The sequence below is a fragment of the Hydra vulgaris genome, chromosome 12 (assembly GCF_038396675.1).
Source record: "Hydra vulgaris chromosome 12, alternate assembly HydraT2T_AEP".
In the NCBI taxonomy this organism is placed as follows: Eukaryota; Metazoa; Cnidaria; class Hydrozoa; order Anthoathecata; family Hydridae; genus Hydra; species Hydra vulgaris.
In genome coordinates, this window is record NC_088931.1 from 31,838,591 (window position 1) to 31,862,541 (window position 23,951).

A 23,951-nucleotide genomic window follows, 5' to 3' on the forward strand; every position below is an offset into this window, starting at 1 on the left:
AATTCAGAGAGCTACAAAAATTGGTACAAATCTCATAGTTGTAACGTAAATTGTATTGGCTCAGCAGGAAAGTCAAAGAATATGGACTGCAGTATATTAAATTTTATGGAGATGGTGACAGTAAAAGTTATCCAGCTGTGAAATTTACTTATCCTGGTGTTGAAGTTGGAAAGTTAGAATGTGTTGGGCATGTTCAGAAACGAGTTGGGACACGTCTAAGAACATTAAAAAAAAACATGAAAAACCTCTGTGGCCGTGGAAAGTTAACAAACAGTCTTATTGATAAGCTTCAGAATTATTATGGGATTGCGGTAAGAAGTAATAAAAACAATCTACAAGGCATGAAGAAATCCATTCATGCTACACTTTTTCATGTTGCCTCATCAAAGGAAAATAACTGGCACACTCACTGTCCAATTGGTGAAAACAGTTGGTGCAGATATCAGAAAGATAAAGCAACTGGCAAATCAACGTACAAACCAGGTGGAGGACTTCCACTATCAATTATAAAACATTTAAAACCAATATATGCAGATTTAAGTGAGGAGTCTTTGTTACGTAAATGTTTGCATGGGCAGACACAAAATCAAAACGAAAGTCTAAATGCAATGATTTGGGATCGAATCCCGAAAACAAAGTATGTCAGCCTAACACAGTTAAAATTTGGAACATATGATGCTGTAGCAAACTTTAATATTGGGAGAAAAAGTTCTCTTTTAATTTATAAACAGTTAAACATGACTCCTGGGAACTATACATCAAGTTTGTGCGATAATCAAAATCGAAAACGTATTTATTTAGCTGGATATAAAAATCTAGAGTCATCCAAGAAGCGGCGAAAGGTTCTACGAGGGTTGACTAAAGCATCAAAGGACAAATATGAAAACTTTGAAGGAAGTCAGTATGCCCCTGGGTCATTCTGAAACTTTATTTTAAACATAAATTAGTTCTATTTTATATTTTTTGTGAAATTTAAATTTTTTTTTTCTGTTTTTGCGTTTTTCTCAAAACAAGGTTTTTAAATGCCCCGGCTGTGATAACTTTGGAACTGCTTGGTGTTTAATGATGAAATTTTCAGTAATTGTCCTATTTTATACCTTCTGTGATTTGAACCTCCACTTTTATGAAATACTTGACAGAACACGTTCTACGCCTATTTCAGTTGCCTAATTTTGACCAAAATTCATTAAACGGCAATATATTTGCCCCCTGAAGAACTAACTGTCATATTTTTCATAAAATTTGAGGTTCAGATCACAGTTCAAAGTATTAGTTAAAGGGATTTGCAGTATGACAGTTTGAATATATGTAGTTCTTCGGATAAGTTAGCCGGGGCATTAACTGTTTTTTGGTTATTTTTTCAATATTTTCCTGGTTACCATGGCAACAATGCACAATTTCTAAAAAATTTCATTCTGAAATGTAAAATTTTGACATTATGTATTGTTTAAAATCAATTTTACTGTTTGAACATGAGTTTTAACGTTTTTGGGGTACTTCCCCCTTAAGCCATAAAGATGTATGGAGCTTATCAGAACTTCTAAAACATTAAATCTTTCCAAGTCCTCGACTTACCACCCAATAAGATTTGAATTGAAACTTATTATGATTTCATCATCATTTTTAAGTTTCCTCTGAGGTCCAATTTGATTAGGTTCTTTTTGGAACTTGACATATTGTTTGTCAGCAAATAAATGGTGAAATGATGTTATTAATTGATTTAAACTTGGCGAGTCTGAATACCAATAAAAACTACAAGTTTTAAAAATAAGACTTGAAATAAGAAATCGTTATTGTTGCCAAGCAATGCAAGCTTTAAAAAAGAAATGCATTTTCTCTTTAAATTCAGAAAATTTTAGCAAATTTATCTTGTAACAATTATGCAACTCTTTTTACGATCAATAATAGAAAAATAAAAAGTTTTTTCGTCAAATTTTCTTTTCTAACGCACTAATTTATTTATAATGAATAAATATATATAAAATTGCTTTATTGACGAATTTGTCACTATGAACCATAGTGACCACCAAGATATATTGTTTCCCAGATTTTATTTTGCTTTTTTAGTATTTATGTATACATTATTTATGACATTATAAATTTCTTAGGGGTTGGGCAAAGTAAAAAAAATTGTATTAAAAAAAAATATATTCATTTTGAACCATGAAAATCCTAATAAAATTCAATGGAAACTCAGTTAAAAATTCGCGAAATTAATGTCGGACTGTTTATATAAAACGTGTGCAGTTTGTCTAACATAGTTCGGTAAAAAGTCAAAAGATTGAATTCAAAAGATTACTCTTGTAATTAAAACAAAGATTTGTCTGGAACAAGTACAGTTTAGAAGTAACCAACTACCTAATAATATTATTTGTAATAACAATTGTTACGAATTACCATAGAAACCTATAGGTCTATATAGTTCCACCTTTGTATTTAAGTATGTATGTATTACACGGGTATGTACGGGCAAAATAATCAATAAAAATTGTTATAGTATTTGCTTCTAGACTTATAATTTTTTTTAAAACTAAAAAACATTTTGAAAAGAATGCCAAATTTATTTCTCATATATTATTTACATTTCCGATTATAAAAATAAATATTAATAAAGAAATTTTAATAACAAAAATAAAAAATAAATATATAAAACAAAAAAATATATATTAGTAAAATTACCAAAAACCTCTTATATAAAATTTCGCTTTAAATTCTTTTAAAAAACATTTTGAAAAATATACATTTAAAAAAAATTTACATTTCTATGTAAGAAGGCATACCATTCAATCTAACTTTACGTCGAAAAGCGCAATATAAACCCTAATTTAAAGTTACGATTTAAATTGCGCTTTTCTACGTTAATCAAACGGTTAAATTAGCCAATATATGTGCTATAATTTATACAAAAATAAAATATCTTAAAGGATAGTCGAGTTTATTATATAACGTTGTTGTCGTAATTGTTTATAGTTCTTGAAAAGGAAACAAATCATTTGATTCACTCATAAGCAGTTCAAGTTGTCGAAGAAACTTCATCTGTAAAAAAAAATAAAAATTTTATAGCATAAAATTTATTCCGTTACGCAGAAAAACAACAGCAATAAGTCGTTCCGAAACAAGGGGCAATTTAAAGTGTAGGTAATGAACCACACGGGATTAGTCAAAAAAAATTTAATTTGATTTTTTTTTTTTTTTTGCGCCAAATGATTTGGGAGTTTTTTAACTTCCCTTTTTTTGACACAATAAGGCTAATCAATATAGCGATATTTAAAAAAATTATTTAATATTAACATAAATATTAATCATAAAGCTATTTTTAGCGTGTGGGACATAAACTAAATCAGAAGCTTCATTATAAACTTTCTAACAACATTAAAAATTTCATTAAGCATTTCAGATGAAAATATAATACATAAAATATAATTTCAATTCCAAATCTGGGTAATTGATTTTATACTGAAACTGCATCTTATATTGATTCAACCTCTTAGATTGATAAAGGAATTTAATCTATAATATACACTGCCGCTCATGAAAGGACACTTAAAATACTTTTGTAAATTGAATAAAACAAACATCGTAGTTTATTTTTACATTTAAAGTTCATTTATTTTATGTTTATTGTAATATTTTAAGCTTAATAAATAAATTTCATAACGTTAAATTTCAAAAAAAAAATTAATAAATTAAATATTTTTTTCGTCAAAAAAAAAACAAAAAAACAAAACACATTTTGCTTTATCATTATTACTCTTTTAATTAATTTTTGAATTGTTGCTATGTGAATACTATTCCATTCTTTTTCTGGAATGTTCTATTATTGGGTTTTTGATTGATTAATCGAAGTCCAGAAAGAATCTCTGTAATGTTCTTTTCACATAATGTCATAAATTTTATGCAAATCTCCCACTCCATCCAGAGAAAAACAATAACAAACTATTATAGAGCCCCCAACATGCTTAATTGTTGGAACGAGAAATTGACTTTACATTTTTCTTCAGCAGATCTTCTACATAAACTCTTCTCTTATTTCTGAAAACTTCATATTTTGATTTATCTGTCCAGAGTACTTGTTTCCAATCATCCATCATCCAATTTTTGTGAAATTTTGCTCATTGAAATCTCTTTTGCCAATTACCTTTCCGCAAACATGGTTTTTGGACAGCAACACGACCATGCAAATTTACTTCTTGTAGTCGTCGTTTGATTGTACTAACAGAAACTTTTTTTTTAACCATATTTAAAAATAGCTGATACCTCTGGAGCAGTTAACAACCAATTGCGCTTACTAATATTTTGTATTTGACACTCATCAGTATTTGTTGTTCGTATAACAACAATTGTTTAATAATAAGTTTACAAAAATGAGCAGCAATACTTTGTTTTAAAAAAGATATGCTGTTAGAAAAATTACAGAAAAATTAAATCTGATGGGTAGTTACAATTCTTCGACACAAAGAAACTGGAAGATTTGAAGATAGAAATCGAACAAGGACCTGTTCAATTTCTATCTTCAAATCTTCCAGTTTCTTTGTGCCGAAGAATTGTAACTACCCACCAGACTTAATTTTTCTGTAACTTTTCTAACAGCATATCCTTTTTAAAACAAAGTATTGCTGCTCGTTTTTGTAAACTTATTAGCTTGCCTTAGGACATTTTTTGTTTTACATTTTTGAATTTACACTAAAAATATTTAAAAAATAACCTTTGAATTTGGAAATTAAACCTATTATTCACCCCATGGACTTTTCTAGAGCTCAGAAGAAACCTAGACCATTTAAAAGTTAGAGGCTTCGAAACTTTTAATTTTTTAATCTAAAAATATATATTTCTTTAATATCAAAGTATTTAAAACATCAATTTAATAGTTTAAAAATAAAGTTTTAGAAATGAAATTAAAAAAAAAAAACATTTTATTTAATTTATTTAATTTTTTTAATTTATTTAATTTTTTTTTAATTTTTTTAATTTATTTAATTTAATTAAACAATTTATTTAATTTTTCTACTTTTTGCTCTAAAAAGTTTTTATTTGTTTTAAATCTGCTGGTGAACTGTTAAAAATATGTTGTCCAATTGTTATAAAAGCTGCATCCTAAGTTTCAGTAATTCTTTTGAGAATTAAAAAAGTTTTGTCAACATTTTGTAAGATTTCTTTATTATAATACTGGTCATATTTTATTAGCAGTCAATAAAAGGTGATGACTTTTTTGTCAAGACTGAAGTATATTGCGAATTCATCAGCAACAGAGAAATTAGAGATTCATCAGCAAACAGAGACATTAGAGATTCATCAGCAAACAGAGACATTAGAGATTACCAGAAAGATTATTAATATAATTGAGGAACAACACAGGATCAAGGATGGAACTTTATTGAACTCCAGAAGTTACTGGAAAGTTAATGGAGTGTTTCCCATCAATGAAAATTTTAATACTGAGATTCGAAAGGAATTATTTAATAATTTTCAAACATTTCTTAGAGATACACTACTAGGGTATATCAATTTTCATTTTTTTTCAAAATTTGATGATGGCTAGTATTTTTTTATTTTATTTGTTTTTGAAAAAAAAAAAAAATATTTTAACTACTTCACCCTTAAACAATTATTTTTATTCTTGAAATACAAGTTTGCTGTAATCTCCAAAGAAGATTTATAAAAATTTAATTTAATTTAAATAAAATTTAATTTTATTTAAATTAAATTAAAATTATTTTCTAAGTAAAAAAGTATTTTACAATTGCATGTAAACAAATCATAAAGTTTATCAAATTTTTCTCTATTTCTATTTGGTGTGGTTACATTGCCATTATTAACTTTAACAGCCAATAAGAAAAAGCCTTTTACTTTACATTAAATTCTTCTTTCAGAATTGATAACTGGACTAACAAATTGAGAATTAGCTTTTTTCCACTGTAACAAAATTCTGGAATAATATTCTTTACAAGCTGATCAACAGTACAGTCTCTGTAATCTTTTCCAATCATCTCACTTAAATATAAGCTATTCTTATCTCTGGATATCTCTGGAAGTTGGGAGTTCTGATGGAAGAAACTCAGAACATTTCCCAACTAAGTTACTAAGCTAACAAAATAATTTATTTCTGGTTTTGGTGGTCAACATCTTTATATTAAATTAAAAAAAAAAGATTCCAAAAATTGTTTATTTTACTTTAACAACCAATAGAAGAAGTCAGATGCGCTTTACTAATATAGCTCTATTTTTTAAAAACATTGAGCCATATTTCTGTAGAATAAATTAATTTTATTTATAAATATTATATATATATATATATATATACATATACATATATATATATATACACATATATATATATATATAAATACCTTTTCAAAACCTTATCTGTATATATGTATATATATATATATATATATATATATATATATACATACATATATAACATATATATACATATATATATATATATATATATATATATATATATATATATATATATATATATATATATTATATATATATATATATATATATATATACATGTATACAGATAAGGTTTTGAAAAGGTATTAAAATTTAATAACAAAGTATTATAAATTGAAGATTTTTCAACTTGTAAAATACACAGTTAATAATAAACATGTTTAATTCATCATTCTTATATAATCCAAAAAAATATAAACATTGCAAAAAGGAGAGTGTAAATTTAAAATATAATTGTTGTTTACACGTTGTTTGTTGGACTAAATTTTGAAATGCACAATTTTGCACACAGAGTTAAGTTTTAGTTTGCTAAATGGTTTTATAAACAAATGCGATCTTCTTCAGAAAGTCCAAAAAAATAATAGTGAAAGGGAGAAAAAAATCGAGAGCAACACCTCTTGTATCACCTCTAGTAGTGTAAAGGGAGAAAAATATCGAGAGCAACACCTCTTGTCATATACACTTACATTTGCCATACTAATTCCACCTAATACGAAATAGAACCTCTAACTTGACTGCTGACTTGTTAACCATTATAACAGATGTTATGGTCAGCAGTCAAGTTAGAGGAAAAGTTCTTTACAAATAGATAAGCAACATATTTTTTCTTTTGTAAAGTTCTTGAATAAAATAAATCTTCCTTTCATTAAATATGTTATAAATTTTTCTATAATTTCAACATAAAAAATAAAAAGAATTTATCTGTTCTTTATGACGAAAAGTAAAGAACCAGGGCCATTATTTGACAAGACCCAAGATAAGAGTTTGATTAAACAAAATTTTGTTTAATTTTTTACTTTCTTCTAAAATCTGCTTATATTCCTTCTAAATGAAGCGAAGAATAATGAAGTTTCAGCATGGGGGCATCTATAAAGTATGTATACAGTAAAACCACTAATTTTGAACCCCCTCTCCTCCTTGTACACACCTCTGTATTTTTAAAAACTTCATGTTTTCTGCCTACGGACATGCTATTATTTACAAAATCAACCTCCACTTCCCCAACACAATTTTTTTTAAATATTAAAAACAAAACAATACATTTTTGATTAACTGCCCCTTCCGTTATACCTGCGTACATACTTTATTGAAGACCCTTTACTCCATCTAGATAAAGCCAAAAAATGTGAAGTTTTTGTCAAATTGTAATTATTATTATTGTTATTATATTACAGAAAACAAGGTACATAAAATAGTTTTTTTTAGCGCTTAGACATAACTATTCTTGTTTGTGGATATCACTACTTATAAAGGTTGTCTATCAAACAAAATTAAATATTGTGATTATAAGCACCCTTTGAAATATTAATTGAAATCCAAAATAAAGTATTTTAAAGAAACAAATATGTTTAAATGGAATTATTGCTTACAATAACTCCAATGTCTGTCACAATTAAATTAGCAACAGCAAATCTAGGGGATGTATTCTACTTTTTTATCTGTATACAGGCCTTCCCAGGAGAGGCGTGCGGTCGGTCGCTTTGAGTGACCACGCATATATATATTTTTTTTGAGAGTTTGGCCACGGTTTTTTAGCATATATTAATGACCCATTTTTAAAAAGGCGCTGAAAAAACCTAACTAAATTGTCGTATTATTTTATTATTTTTATTCATAATTTATTCTTATTATTAATATAAAAATATGAACATAAAAATGAAATATATATATATTTATACTTATTTAAAAAAAAATTTTTTTTCTTATTACAATTTTTTTATTTTATGTCTAGTAAACATAAAAAAAAAATTATTTATTTATATTTATTTTTTATTTATTTATATTATAATTATTTATAATATATTTTTAGGTGTTGATTTTTTCAGCAACGATATTTAAGACAAGTCGAAAAAATAAACAGAAAATGTGACCGAAAACTTTTTTAATCTATTTTGAAAAATATGCTCTGCCGACGCGGGATGCGAACCCAGGACTCCGCAGCGCTACGTAATGTCTTGACCGAATGAGCTAAACGTTCTTACCCTTATTAAGAACCTTGTAGATAATAATTCTTCTAGAACTTAGAAGTTATTTTTTATAGAAAGACATACTTATGCGAAAAAATTTAAAATTAGAAAAAAAAATATGTAAAATAAAAAAAAAAAAATTTTGTTATAAGAAAAAAAAATATATATATATATATTATTTTTATGTTATTATTTCCTTATAAATGAAAAGAATAAATTATTAAAAAAATTACAAAATAATACAACGAATTTAATTTGATTTTTTCAGCGCCTTTTTAAAAATGCGTTATTTTTAATATATGCTAAAAAAACGTTCGCACGCCTCTCCTGGGAAGGCCTGGTATATCTGTACTGCTTGTACTTTTTATTGCACACAGTGTACAATACTTAATAAGCTGTTGTATTTTTTTTTTTAATTATTTACAACCCAAGGCCGAGAAGGCCACAACAATCGATGAGGCTACTTTTGTGGTTACAATCCACTCTCAACTCTATAATCCCGAAACATGAACCTCGACAAACAAGGCCGCTTCACAGAGAAACAAGTTGAGTGCAGTACTACCAGGGACGATGGGGATCGAACTCAGAACTTATCGCTTATGAGGCGAGCGCTCTACCACTACACCACTACCGCAATTAAGTTAGCTTACTATAGTTGTTAGCTATATGATTCAGAAAAATAAAAAAGTAAAGAGGGTTTCAAAGAGTGTATACAAAAAAACAACAAGACAAATAAAGATTTTTCATACACCAGATAGGCATATGAAAACCAAAATACATTTTAGCTATTAACATAACAAGATTATGCATTTTTAAAATTAGTTATAACAGCAGGCAAAGTAAGAAATTTTTTTTTTTTTTAAATGCGATGTTTATTAGTAAAACAATAGTTATTTATAAATAAAGTATACTTGTAAATAAAACATTTTTGCATAACATTTATTAAATCATTCAAAGGTTGTGTTATTTATAAGTGTTATTGTGTTAGATTAAGCAGATAATCCTAAACAATTGAAAAAGATTGCTTGACCATCAATTTGGACATACAATGGATGACCTACTTATCTAATTAGGTAGCTATGCATCAGTCTCATGCATAAACCTCATCAGTTATCAAGCAGTCTTTTATTGATGAACTTGCAACAGTACTGACAATATTATGTTTGAACAAAATATTACTGATATAAAAAAGTTTATAAGTAACAATTTATTTTTTTACAAACTTTTATCTTTAATATAATTACAGTTTTTCACACTGCACCAAAATGTGATACTAGTGCAGTGATAGAGCAACTACCTCATAAATAAAATGTATGAAATTTGAAACCCATCATACCACATAGCAATACAACAATCAATTTATTTTTTTATCCATAAGGAAGAGAATATGTATAAAAAATAAAATAAAAACAAAAACAAAAAAAAAAACATGTGATCCATCAACATAAACCTTTAAAACAGATCTATTAAGACCTTTAAGACCATTTAAAAAAGTTAATAAATATACCTATTATAAAAAATAAAAATAAAAATCTTTTCCCTTCATTTATCATGTAGGCAACAAGGTGATCACAAAAGAAATTTTTCTTTTTTTATTTGTGATTGATGTTTCATTTTTTTCAAAAACAAAACAAAGCATTAATCACAAAGCAAAGCATTTTTTTTTAAACAATCTATGAAAACTATAAATAAAATTGATGAGTCTACAGAATCTTATACCAATAATATTTTCATTAAATTCATGATATCAAATATCAAGTCAAATATCAAAACAAGTATGAATGACTAAAATGTAATGACAAAATAGACAATTTAATCAAAAATGTATTTTATAATGTAACTAAAAGCTAAAATCTAAATTCAAAAAGACATTTTGTACATACATTTAAGGAGGTTTTACATTTAGGTATATTTTTTAAAGTGTATTTGGTCTAAAAATGTGCAGAATAAAAAAATATGAGTAACATTAAAATATTGTGTTCTTTTTCAAATACAATTTTAATAAAATTGAAAACAAAAAATCTGCTTACCAGTCTTTCCGTTTCTGTCATTGCTGTAATAATAATAAAACAAAACAAATAACATATATATATATATATATATATATATATATATATATATATATATATATATATATATATATATATATATATATATATATATATGTAGATATATATATATACATATATATATATATATATATATATATATATGTAGATATATATATATACATATATATATATATATATATATATATATATATATATATATATATATATATATATATATATATATATATATATATACACACAGGGTGTGGAAAACTGATGACGTCTTACTGAAATAGGGAGCTATAGAGGCTTTAGTACATATCTTGACTGAGGGTTTGGGGTTGGTCAGTTATTATTTAGGATGAGAAAGAACTTTTACTACAGCAAAAAAAAAAAAAAAAAAAATACATATATATATATATATTTATATGATCATTAGTTTTTATTTATTTTTTCTGAAAAATTAAGGTTTAATGTAAAAATTTATTTATTTTAGTAGATAAAGCAAAATATATAAGGAAATATGATGTCCTAATATATTTTTACAAACTTTAAGCTTTAAGATGCAGTTTGGTCAGAAAAAAAAATTTTTTTGTGCAAAAAAAGTTCTTTATCTAGATTGTACCCGCTAAATTTAAAGTATTAGTGACTTTTAGAAAATAAAAAAACTTGAAGTTCCAAATTAAAAAAATATTTTTTAATTCTTTTGCTACTAACTTATTGTTATTTGTTTTTTTCCTCCACAAAAAGATAACTCAAGTATATTTCTTACATGTTTCACTTAATTGAAAATTTTTTTTATAACCAACATCCTCCATTCTAATTTTTATAAACTTTAGCTTGCTTTTTTCACAAGACCATGGATATGTCTTCAAAATCATTTCTAATGGATCTATCCACTCATTTGTACGCTCACCATACTTTTTAATGCCATTTCTAACAGTTTGTATAAAATAAGGGCAAATTGAGTAGTTCCACAAGTCCACAAACCATTCTTCAGCATTTAGAATATCAGATGGACATGGAAAGAACATAGTAGGTCCTACCAAAAAAATTAAGATTATTAAACTTAATAAATTCAAAGTACTAATTACCAAAAGTTCAATATAAAATAAAATATTCAATTAAAAAAGGAAGGATGAAAATAGTTAACAAAATATCAAATTGCAAAACACTTTTTTGCACTCAAAAAAAAATGTTAAATTTGTATTACAACTAATTTTTTTTATGGAAGAGAGTTTTATCACCTTTTAGTATACCACTGTTTATTTGATACTTTAAAAATTTGGTTTAGACATATTATAAAAAACAATCAACAACATTTACCAATAGTATACTCAGAAGAAGAAAACTTTTCAATTAAAGAGTTAATGTGTCTCCATGCACTTGCAAGCCAATCAACAATACGAAAAAATTCCCTCTGAAGATGAAAGTTTCCATACTGAATATATTTTCTTCTTAAATATCGCTGCAACAGACAATCAACAGGCTCTTCATGGTTTGGTAACCATATCCATCTAAAAACACAGAAATTTACAAAAAATACAAGTAAATACATGTTTCATGAAGCTAAAATAATAGTCTATTTTTAAAAATTCATCTTCTAGAGGCTCCAGAGAATACTCAGCTCACAATCAAGAGATTCGAGGTTCTACCCTGGCTTCTGAAAGTATTGCACTCAATCTTTCCTTTTACACAGCAGCCTTGATTAACCAGCCTTGTTTAACAATGTTTTTATTTTGGTGTTTAGGGTTAAGAGAGTGCAAATAATAAAAATAAAACAAAAACATTTTAAAAAAAAACCCTCTTTTTTATTATTTACAACACTCTTTCAACCCTAATCTTTGAAACCAAGGTTTCAGAGTTTCGATAAAGTTAAACAAAGCTGCTGCATGGAGAATCAGGTTGAAAAACTTTTGAAGATTTAGGATGTGTTTCAAACATCTTGATTGTGGGCTAAGCATTCTACCACTAGCCTACTACCACATCATGTAGAATAAATCAAAAATGATTAAAGTTTTGAAAGTTTTACCTGAAGTTCTGTTGCCAACATGAAGGAATTGAGTCTGTAAGTCCTTGAGTACATGTACATATAACATAAGATTTAGACTTCATAATTTGTGGTAAGGTTAAAATCTCAGATATATCAAAATTGCTGCTGAGAAAACTTTGCGTAAAGCCATCTAACACATAAACTCTAAAACAAAAAACATTTATGAATCAAATTATATTTTTTTAAGTTCTGAAAATAATATATCATCTGCTTTGACTGTTTTTATTTTAAATTATTTTTAAAACAATAACTAAATTTGATTGGTATATAAAAATTTAAAACATAAAAATTTTTAAAAGATTAAGTTCAATAAAAGAAAGGAATCAAAGTATTAAAACTTTGATCAAAACATCAAAAGGTGTAATAAAATAAAATTAAAATTTAATAATTTGTTTTCAAACTGGCCACGGTTATTGCTTTTGTTTTCAAACTGAATATGCTCATTGTTTTTATTTTTTATTTATTTTTTCCGTAAACTCCAAAACCAATTTTTTTCTAATGAGAAAAATAACTAATTAAGTATCATAGAACCTACAATATAGTTTTTTGACCATTGTTTAACAAGTTGTCAAAAAACCCTATTTTTTGCTTCACAGTCTAAGCAAAATAATAAAAAATAACCATTTCAAATATAGTTCATAAAATTTTCTGTTTTTTCTAAAATGAAAAAAAATAATATAAAATTTCTAACTTTATCTTTTTGTCATCATTGCAGATAAAAGAAGTTAAAAAAATAACAAGAGCACTAAAACAATGATGATGATGATGATGATGATAATGATGATGATAATGATGATAATGTCAATGATGATGAAAATTATGATAACATAAAGTCTATATAAGTATGTATTTCAAATTTTAATTATTTTATTTAGCTTTGTTTATTTTAAAAGATTATATTATATCAACGTTAATGTTTCCTTTAATGGTTTTTGGCTTGAAAAAAATGCTTATCATTTTCAAATATGTAGCAATTTTATTTGATTAAAAATAAATTAAAAAAAAGATTTCTCACTTTGAATGGTCTGAAGTATCACAGGAAATTTCTTGTACTATTTTCTAAACAAAAAAGTTTGTTTAGGTAATATATCTAGTACTAAGGGCAAAACAAATAAAAAAATTAATAAATGTTTAATTTACTTTTTTATATTATATAGTATATATAAGTTGTATTATTAAATTGCATATATTATATTTATACATATATATATATATATACATATATATATATATATATATATATATATATATATATATATATATATATACTATATATATATATATATATATATATATATATATATATATATATATATATATATATATATACATATATACATATATATATATACATATATACATACATATATATGTATATATATATACATACATACATATGTATATATATATACATATATATATATATATTATATACATATATATACATATATATATATATTATATACATACATATGTATATATATACATATATATATTATATATATATATACATATATATTATATATATATGCATACATATATATATATATATATATATATATATACATATATATATATATATACATATATATATATATACATATATATATATATATATATACATATATATATATATATATAAATATATATATATATATATATATATATATATTTATATATATATATATATATATATATATATATATGAAAAGAATTAGTATTTACATAATTAACATAACACTAAATCTTTGCATAATTAACAATTAATTGAAAAAACATACATTAAACATATTTTAAAATAAATTAACTTCCTTTTTTATTAGTAAAAAAGTTTATTAGTTGTAATGAACTTTTTTATAATTAAAAATATGAGTTTAGTCTAGAATAGACTAATCTCATAACAAAGACATGGTATATTTATGTATATCAAACATTGGACAAGAAAACATAAACTTAAGATTGTTGTATTCCAGTTGTTAATTTAAATCTAAGTGTTTTGTTTATTGCTTTGTCATTGTGTCATGTCATTTATTGTTAGTATGTCATTGTGTCAACCACATGATTGGTTAAAGAGACTTGAACATTACATTCAACTAACATTCTATTCCATAATATAAATTTAAAAATCTATAGCTATACTAAAAAAGGGTTTTGCATAAACAATGAGGTAACCTTGACATTCCTTTTGAATTTGCATATACTAATGATTTAGATTGAATTCAATAAACTGAAAGTGATAACAAAATGATGTCCAATAATGGAAAATACTTTCATAAAGAAAATACAACAAAATTATTATATTTAAAAAATACTCTTTATTTTTAAATTATTCTTTTAAATACTTTATAATATTTTTTTTCTATTTTGTTTTGCAAAAAACAGAAAATCTCTCTTCAATAAGTCTACAGAGAAAACCGATTTTGTCATTACGTATTCTTTCATTACCTCTCATTTTTCTTTAGCATGACTTTAAAATTTTTTAATATTATTATTATTGCATAATTAATTTATTATTATTATTGATATTATTGCATTTTATAATTATATTATTACAAGTTTGTATACAAATAATTAAAAATGTTGTGCGGGTCACCTTCATAGGTATTTAGCAAAAGTTTAAGTATTAATTTTAACTGAAGACGAAAAGTGATAATTAAAATATTTGTTAATTTTATCAATAAAATGGTTTTAAAAAAGTTCTGGTTTACCAAAATAGTTACATATTTATACGTATACAGTCACAATCAAAAGGAACATTGCATAAAAAAACACAATTTTCATTAAATTATTTATTTTATCAAAATATATTAGTAACCATTACAAGTGACAAAAATAATATCTTTGAAACATTAGTTAATGTTTTATGAATTAAATACTTGCAGTTAATACTTGGTATGATGTCCATTGGTATGATGGCATTCAAATAATTAGTTAAGTAGGTAGGCATAGGGTGAATGAGCTTTCTCAAATACTCAGGAGTCATGGGTTGAGTTTATAACTGCCTGATTATTTCTTGTAGATTAGCTGAAAATGATGGTTTCTGGACTTAATTTTTAAGATGATTCCAGCAGTTTTCAATGTGATTGAGGTCGAGTGAGTTTGTTGAAAAAGACCACCCACAAGCCAAAAATTTGAATTTAACATATGTGCGTATGGATAAAATTTGAAACAATTTCATGATTGTTATTTTTAATTCTAATTTTTTTAATTGGAACATTGCTATGTAGTTTTTAAGCATTTAATAGTTTATTTTTACACCATAACACTCTAAATTACAAATAAATATAAAATTACAAACTTAAATAACAATCCTGAAAGTACAAAAAGCTACAGTATATATTGAAAAAATGTTGCATAGTATATATTGAAAAAATGTTGTCTTAATGCTTAACTAAAAAATGCTGAAATAAAGCATAATATACAATTTTTATACTTTGTTAGACAAAATAAATCTAAGCTGAAGGTTCTCATTTTTATATACAGATGTTAAAAAGATCTTGAATACACTTGATTGCTTGTTCTGCACACTGATTTGTTCAGGGAATTTCCAGTTTTGATGGTTCATGATTCCAAAACATTTTCACTGAGTTTAACCCTTTTTCGTGACTGTGCAAGCTGCTATATATCTTTCAATAATCATCTGCATTGTACATTTAGTCAGTAAACTAATGGTCCACCTATCTGCAAGAGATAAATCTACAAATGTTGAGTAGTAAGTCTCTTCTCTCTGGTAGAAGAATAAATGCCAAAAGAGCTCATATTGCTCAGAAATTCCATCTTGCATTAATTAACCCTTACATTCTGAAGTACGCCTTTTGGTGTTTTTGAACATACCTATATATTTTACTCTACAACTCAAAAACTAAAGGTTGCATTGCATTTCTGACTTTTAATTTTAAATCAATGGTCCACAGCAGTCCAAAAAAACAATAATTTTACATGGTTTTATTATAAACTTTGCTTATATTTTTACTTTAAAAACCAGTTACATTATGACTTCCTGAGGTTGTCGATTGACACAACCCCAAGTTAAAAACATTATTGATGAGCTCAAAAATAGTAAGAATAATGATTCTAATGATAAATAACTTATTTCTCATTATTGTACATATATTTTTGTTCTATTTTCTAACCTTAAAAAGTTAATTTAAGCTTATGATTTGAAATTTAAAATGCTATTTTCTTATCAACTTTGTTTTGTAGACATTATTTCATGTATAATTATATGTAAAAAGTATTAAAGAACAAGTAATAAAGCTATATTTAATTAAGGTAAAACACAAGTACTCTATGAAATCTATTTTCATGTTCTTGGTGTCAATATATTATCAAAGCAACAAGGTATTTTGTTGGTTTCATTAAATATTTACTCATGGTTTTGCTAAAACTATGACTACAAATTTTTCAAAATCTAAAAAAAAAAAAAAAAATGTGCTGTTAGTATTTGTTTTATTCATTCTATTTAAATATGCTTATGGGATGTTGAAAAAATTTAATTTTAGTACCTACATAAATGTTTCCGCCTGTTTTTTTCTCAAAAAGTGTCTCTTTAATCAAAAAAGTGCAATGTATAATATTTCTTAGAGTTTTTTAGACCAACACTGTATACAGGGTGACCACAAAGTATCCGCACACGAGACGGTTTCATCTTGTGAAAATATAAGCATAAAAGCACTTATGTATTTTCTTATTTATTTGTTGTTTTTGGTTAATATTATGTCATAAACTTTATATACTTTACTTTATATACTTTGTAAACTATGTTCAATTGGTTTTTTTAGAATGGTGCGCGTTTCTCCTTTGTGCGGCAACTTTTCCTGATTTTATCAACTTTTCTCAATGGCCGCCATCGAGCCCCGATCTTAACCCGATGGATTTCTCAGTCTGGAGCGTCCTAGAAGGAAAGGCATGCCAAAAGCCGCATAAAAATATTGAAAGTTTAAAAAAATCACTACTGAAAGCTTGGGATTCTCTGGACCCTGCCTACTTGCTCGCCACCGTCGAAGCATTCCCGAGACGCCTACAGGCCTGTTATTTTGCTGATGGAGGAAAATTCGAATTCAATCTTTGAATCATAATTGTTATAGTTCAATAAATGTTTTAAAATAAAATTTGTGTTCCAAATACTTTCTACATGCTTTTTATTAAGCTCTTTATCTGTGCGGATACTTTGTGGTCACCCTGTAAATTTTGTCGATCTATATAAATTATGTAAACATACTCATCTACCTTTCAGAAAAACTTCACTTTAGCAAATACCTGGAGTATTTCCTAAAGTGAAGTTCAATTCTTCAAAAAAGTGGAATATGCGAATTGAATGAAATAGAACCTTCATATCATCATGTCATCCTGCTGTTTAAACAACCAATTCTTCATTATTCTTAAAATTCTTTCTGAGCTGTTTGTGGTTCTTTACAAGTTACAGGAAAAGCAGATTCGATCTTAGGCAACATGTTGTTTCCTCCAAGTTTTTCATCCATTACTACACAAAGGACTCGATCAAGAATGTATGACAACCAATGGATTGTGTTTTTTTTCCAGTTTCTTTTCAGTAAAACATCTTTGTAACTGACTGACAATCCCATTCCTTCTTCCAATGATTACATTTCTAGAGTCCGCTACAATCATCTTTGTACTCTTACATATATTGTATTAATCAAGAATAGCTGTTATACCTTTTACATCTGAATATACTAGACTGAAGGTGTCTGAATGTCACTTCCATCTTGAGACAACTGTCAACGAATGGTTGCTGTTTTGCTGATTGATAACTTTAAAGATATTAATTTGGTTGCAGTTTTGGTTTTGCTGTAGTTCTTGTTTGTATTTATGGACTGTTCTTCTGAATCTTCAGACTCTTGATATTCTACCTCAGACTCAAATTTGGAAGTTGACATTGTTCTGTTGCCGTTACTGTTGTTAAAGTGGGCTTCAAGGACATTTTCCTTCTTTTGGATGGATGGATAGTTTTTGAACTAGTAGCCTTCCCAGTTGTATACCTGACCTGTCTAATCTGAAGATGATACAATCTTTTGTCCTGATTGCAGAGCCATTCAACATCTTTTTTTGTTATGTCAAAACTTCATTCAATGAATCGTATTTTGTCTAGCACTTGATCCATTTTGTCTGTACGACTTGAATTGATAAATGTGGAAAATTTAATTTCTTTTGCCATAAACTTCTTTCTTAATTTGCTTTATGTGTTCTCATCTCCCTTTGATGGATTCTCCCAGGAACAGAAAGCAACCAACAATTTGGATTTTGAGTGGTATCCTGCTTTTATCATCCAGTGATTGTTCTTCTAGTGAAACAGTTCTTCTTTTACTGTGTGAATCACAAAATGGTACAAGATTCTTCATCCAGATTATCTTGTTACTTGAGAAAGTAGAAGCACTTTTTTTTATAGGAAGTTATGATTCAAGATAATACTTGAATATATACAGATTCCTTTATAATTATTAGAGTTGCCTAATCAAACAGCTTATATAGTTTAAATCTTGCTAATTTCCATGAACATCCAGAACAGTCCAGAAAATTCTAGACTATTCCATAATTTTCATGAAAATTTTAGGCTTCAGAAAGTCATGTTACTGCCTGCAAATACTACTTTCATACCATTTTAAAATTTTTGTGTTGTGGGTGACCTTTTATGAAAATTAATCAGAACAAAACCCATTTTTATTACTTTTGAGCAAAAGTTCATCAATTTATGACACAGGAACATTGTAATAGCATAAATAAGTCTTGTTCTTTTTCCATAGTAAATTTCAAATTTTTATGTTGTTTATTGAGGAGTTTGAAAAATTCTTGAGCTTCATATTCAGAATTAAAAATAGCAATTATGTCATCCACATGTTTCTAACATTGTTAATAGCTTAAATATAAGATACTTTAAGCTTCCATACATTGGGATGTACTCTAATTATACTAAAATGAAAGTTTCAAAAATTAATTATAAATATTGCAAGGATGTTCTAATAAAATTAATTTTCACTACTAATAAAATACAAGATTATTTTGCTAAAAAGAGTCACTTCCTAAACTGCTTAAATCTCATGTTGTCTATAAATTTTCTTGCCCTGGCTGTAATGCCAGTTATATTGGAGAAACCTCCAGACATTTGGCAACTAGAATAAAGGAGCACCTTAAAAGTGATAAACAATCTCATATAATTAAACACTTAAATTTATCTATTAATTGCAAAAATCTGGCTAACTGTGATTCTTTTCAGATTTTGGATAATGCCCCAAACACAAATTAAAGATAAAAGAAGCCCTCTGCATTAAATGGGAAAGCCTCTCACTTAATAAACAAGCTTTACATTATGCTATAAACTTATCTATTTAATTTTACTGTCAGTTTTTTTTTTTTTTAATTTTTACTTTTTGTTTTGTTTTGACAGTTGGTTATTTTGATTGATTATTTACCGAGTTATTTTGTAATAAATATATTGGTTTATTATGTATAATTTTTGTTCGTTAATATTTATATGTAAAGACTTCTATTTTTTAATATTTATTTCAGAGTTTTTTTTTAATTGTAAAATAATCTTTTGAAAATGTAAATAAATTTTAAGAAACATGTCAAGAATAAAAAACATCGTGTTATTTTTAAAAATAATATGTATATATATATATATATATATATATATCAACCCTCGGAATTAGGAAAAATGAGGTCGGCAATAATATGCCGACCTCAATCTTTTTGAGGTCGGCATCAGGTCGGCAAAAATTATTTGATACAAAGGTTTAACCATAAAACATAGAAATGAGGTTGGCAAATTTTTGCCGATCTCAAATACTTTCAGGTCGGCAATTAGGTCGGCATTGCCGAATGCCGACCCTAATTCCGAGGGTTGATATATATATATATACACGTACAAATAAAATTTGTAAAAAAACTTTAAAATGAAACTTTACCTGCCATTTTTCAAGTGAAATATTAGAGTATATAATTGGAAGAGAATTTTCATGTATTCTAAAACAAAAGGTATTTATATACACTACCGCTCACGGAAGTTAAGACAGTGGAGATTTTTTCGAAAAAGCAAAATTAATATATAATTACGTTATAGAATTTTTAATTTATATTAATAAAAATTATATTTTTTATACGTTTTCAATATAAAGTATATTATTAGTCAGTTTTATGTAATAAAAATGTACAAAAACCATTACAATAATAAAAAAATTTTTTCGTCAAAAAAACCACCCTTTGATTTAATAACTGCTTTAACTATTCTCGGCATTCTTTCAATTAATTTTCTAGTTGTTTCTTTTTGAATATTATTCCATTCCTGTTCTAGAAGGTTCTATAAATGAGATTTTGATATTGGACATACAGTTCTATTTTTCTATCCAGTTCATCCCATATTAACTTAATTGGGTTAAGGTCTGGGCTTTGGAGAGGCCAGGTCATTGCACGTAATACATTTTCAGCTTTTTTTGATTCTAAATAATTTCTACATAATAATGCAATATGTTTAGGGTCATTATCATGCATCAGAATAAAATTATCTCCGATTAATCGAAGTCCCGAAGGGATTACACTTGTTTCCAGGATATCTCTATAATGTTCTGCTCTCATTATACCATTGATTTTATGCAAATATCCCACTCCATCCAGAGAGAAACAATCCCAAACTATCACAGAGCCTTCACCATGTTTTACTGTTGGAACCAGATATTGAGTTAGCATTTTTTCTTCAGCAGATCTTCTAACATAAACTCTTCACTTATTTCCGAAAACGTCAAATTTTGACTCATCGGTCCAGAGTACTTGTTTCCATTCATCCATCGTCCAACTTTTGTGGAGCTGTGCCCAACGGAATCTCTTCTGTCGATTAACTTTTCGTAGATATGGTTTTCGGATAGCAACACGACCATTGCTTTTTGCAATCTTCGTTTGATTGTACTGACAGAAACTTTTTTTTCTCGATCACAGTTGAAAGTAGCTGTTATTTGTGGAGCAGTTAACATTCGATTACGCTTACTGATCGTAATCGGTCATCAGTTTTTGTTGATATGCGAGAAGAACCTGGACGATTTCTGTCTTCCAAACTTCCAGATTCTCGATATCGACGAATCGTATAGCTAACTGTTGATTTACTCAGATTTAATTTTTCAGCTATTTTTCTAATTGTATAGCCTTCTTGAAGCAAAGTCAGTATTGCTGTCCGTTTTTCAACACTTATTGGCTTACCTTTAGGCATATTTTTTTCAATATTTTAAATTTACACTAAAAAAATAATTTTTCATTTTACCTTTGAACTTTTGCACTTGAAATTTTTAAAACACTAACACAAAATACACAAAATATCTGCAAAAACACAGTAAAAAATAGAAATACTTGTTAAATGACAAACTTAAAAGATTTGAGTTGATAATGTAAAATACAGGTTCATACGTGACCTTTAATATATTTCTGCGTTAAGATAAGACTTTTACTTGTGAATACAATTTATGTTATTTTAAATGTTAGTTATTTTAATATACTTACATTAAAATAACTTAATTTAGAATTTTTTTGATACAAATTTTATTTAACTTGATTTATTTTTATATAAACATAAATTTTACTAATATAAGTAAATAATTTTATAACGTAATTACATTTTAATATTGTTCTTTTGAAAAAATATTTTTTGTCCTAACTTCCGTGAGCGGCAGTGTATATATTTATATCATACTATATATAGTATATTCATATTATAGGTATTTTACTATATTAACTATACAACCTTTAATGTTTGTTATATAGGCAAAATGTCCACCATTATGGTGGACATTTATGCCCTATTAGGGCATAAACGTCCACTCAAATCTCAACATACTAATGACAATTTTAATAATAAAAAATCCCATAAACTTCGACATTTTAAATTTGATTTTGATTAAAATTCTATACTTTATGGTAGATGACTAAAGTTCCTAGATTTTATTGATTAAGAAAATTTTAGTTATTTTGTAGACTATTTTAAATTCTTGCGAAGATTTTTGAAGTTTATATTTCGACACTTTTTTGCTGTAACTAAGTATTATAATAGATTTTTAAGATCATTTAAATTATGATATTTGTACATAGGGTGTATATCTAAAGAATATATAAGAAGATTCAGAGTTTAGAGGTAAATAGGGTATTATAAGGATATATAGTTATATATTGGTATTGGATAGAATAGATTCATAGGGTACATACGGTATATATCTATCGAATAGGATGAATAAAAATAGAATATATATATACATATAACCTTTAACTTAAGTAATTTATTGTGTTGCAGTGGTTGCCCATGTTTGTTTTTGTGTTGCAGTGAATAGCGGTTGACCAACATGGACACTATGCTGAGGCAAGTTCCTCAGCATCTTAATGAGCAAATAGAAAATTATTGCCAAAGCATTTCAGAAAAAGTAAAGAATCAAGAGCACAGAATGAAATTCAGAGAAAAGGGAAGTTTGAAGAAAGAGAAGGGAAAACAGAAGGTTAGATTAAATAAATCTAGATAAATTTTTTAGTCTAAACTTGCACATTAAGTTTAGACAAAGCAATTCTGACCATGCCGAATATGAAAAAACTTTATCTTAAAACAATTTTGAAATTTTGTAGATCACTACAAAGAGAGGATTCAGTTAACGTCTGGCCTAGGTCAGTGCTTAGAATATTATTTTATCAAATCTTGGATCTGCATTGGATTAGACAAAAATAAATGATACAAAAGCAGCATACATCTTAACTATAGCTGTATAAATGTCAGGTGATGAAGATGTTTGTAAGTTTCCACTATCTGTCAGTATCAGTAAAAGCAGGATAAAAAACACTTTTAGCTCTAAGAAAAGCATATGAAGTAATTTTTCTGCTGATTCTGATGATCATGAGAATAGAGAAGCAGGACGTCTACTAAGAGAAGCAGGATGTCTACCAAACTGTCAAGAACTATTAAGATTAACTTCAGGAAAACATCTCTTTGTAGTAGATGTTTTCGAGTCTATCAAGCTTAGTCGATGCCAAAGTTAATTTATGGTATTTTTCATTATTTAAAACTTTTCATCATTTAAATTCTCTTTGCAGAAGATGCTGAAAACTGGTCTAATACATGATACTACATGATATTAAAAGTACAAAAAAACAACAGAAAGAGCACTAAAAAGCAGCAAATGATTGTGAAGAGAAAGCTATTGCCATTACTACAAACTATAATTCTGCTCTTACAAAACATGACAAGCAAAACAGTTTTTAATTCAAACTATCAAAAGCTAACACAAGTGCAAAGTAATAGAAATCACTCCACTTAAGCCATTGACCTTGGTACAACCTAAATTTTTCTTTCACAAAACATGATGCATTGAACAGTTTTTGTTTTAAACAATTTAAAAATTTAATTTTTGTTTTTTAAACTTTGTATGATGTTTGATGCAT

At 26.4% G+C, this 23,951-nt stretch overlaps 1 protein-coding gene across 6 annotated transcripts in view; it reads right to left on the bottom strand.

The window, feature by feature from the left end:
- Positions 1-2,778: 2,778 nt before the first annotated feature.
- Positions 2,779-23,951, bottom strand: part of LOC100207311 (neuron navigator 3) — a 39,705-nt gene continuing 18,532 nt past the window's right edge. For 5 of the 6 annotated variants that reach the window (XM_065812938.1, XM_065812937.1, XM_065812935.1 and 2 more), the window contains 7 exons: positions 20,456-20,513; positions 13,549-13,592; positions 12,513-12,677; positions 11,807-11,997; positions 11,253-11,522; positions 10,460-10,482; positions 2,779-3,036 (listed from right to left, as the gene is read on the bottom strand). In XM_065812938.1, the coding sequence (XP_065669010.1) occupies positions 2,965-3,036; positions 10,460-10,482; positions 11,253-11,522; positions 11,807-11,997; positions 12,513-12,677; positions 13,549-13,592; positions 20,456-20,513 (823 nt within the window). In that variant the 3' untranslated portion in view covers positions 2,779-2,964. The remainder of the gene's footprint in view (positions 3,037-10,459; positions 10,483-11,252; positions 11,523-11,806; positions 11,998-12,512; positions 12,678-13,548; positions 13,593-20,455; positions 20,514-23,951) is intronic. The other variant, XM_065812940.1, reaches the window with a different exon arrangement.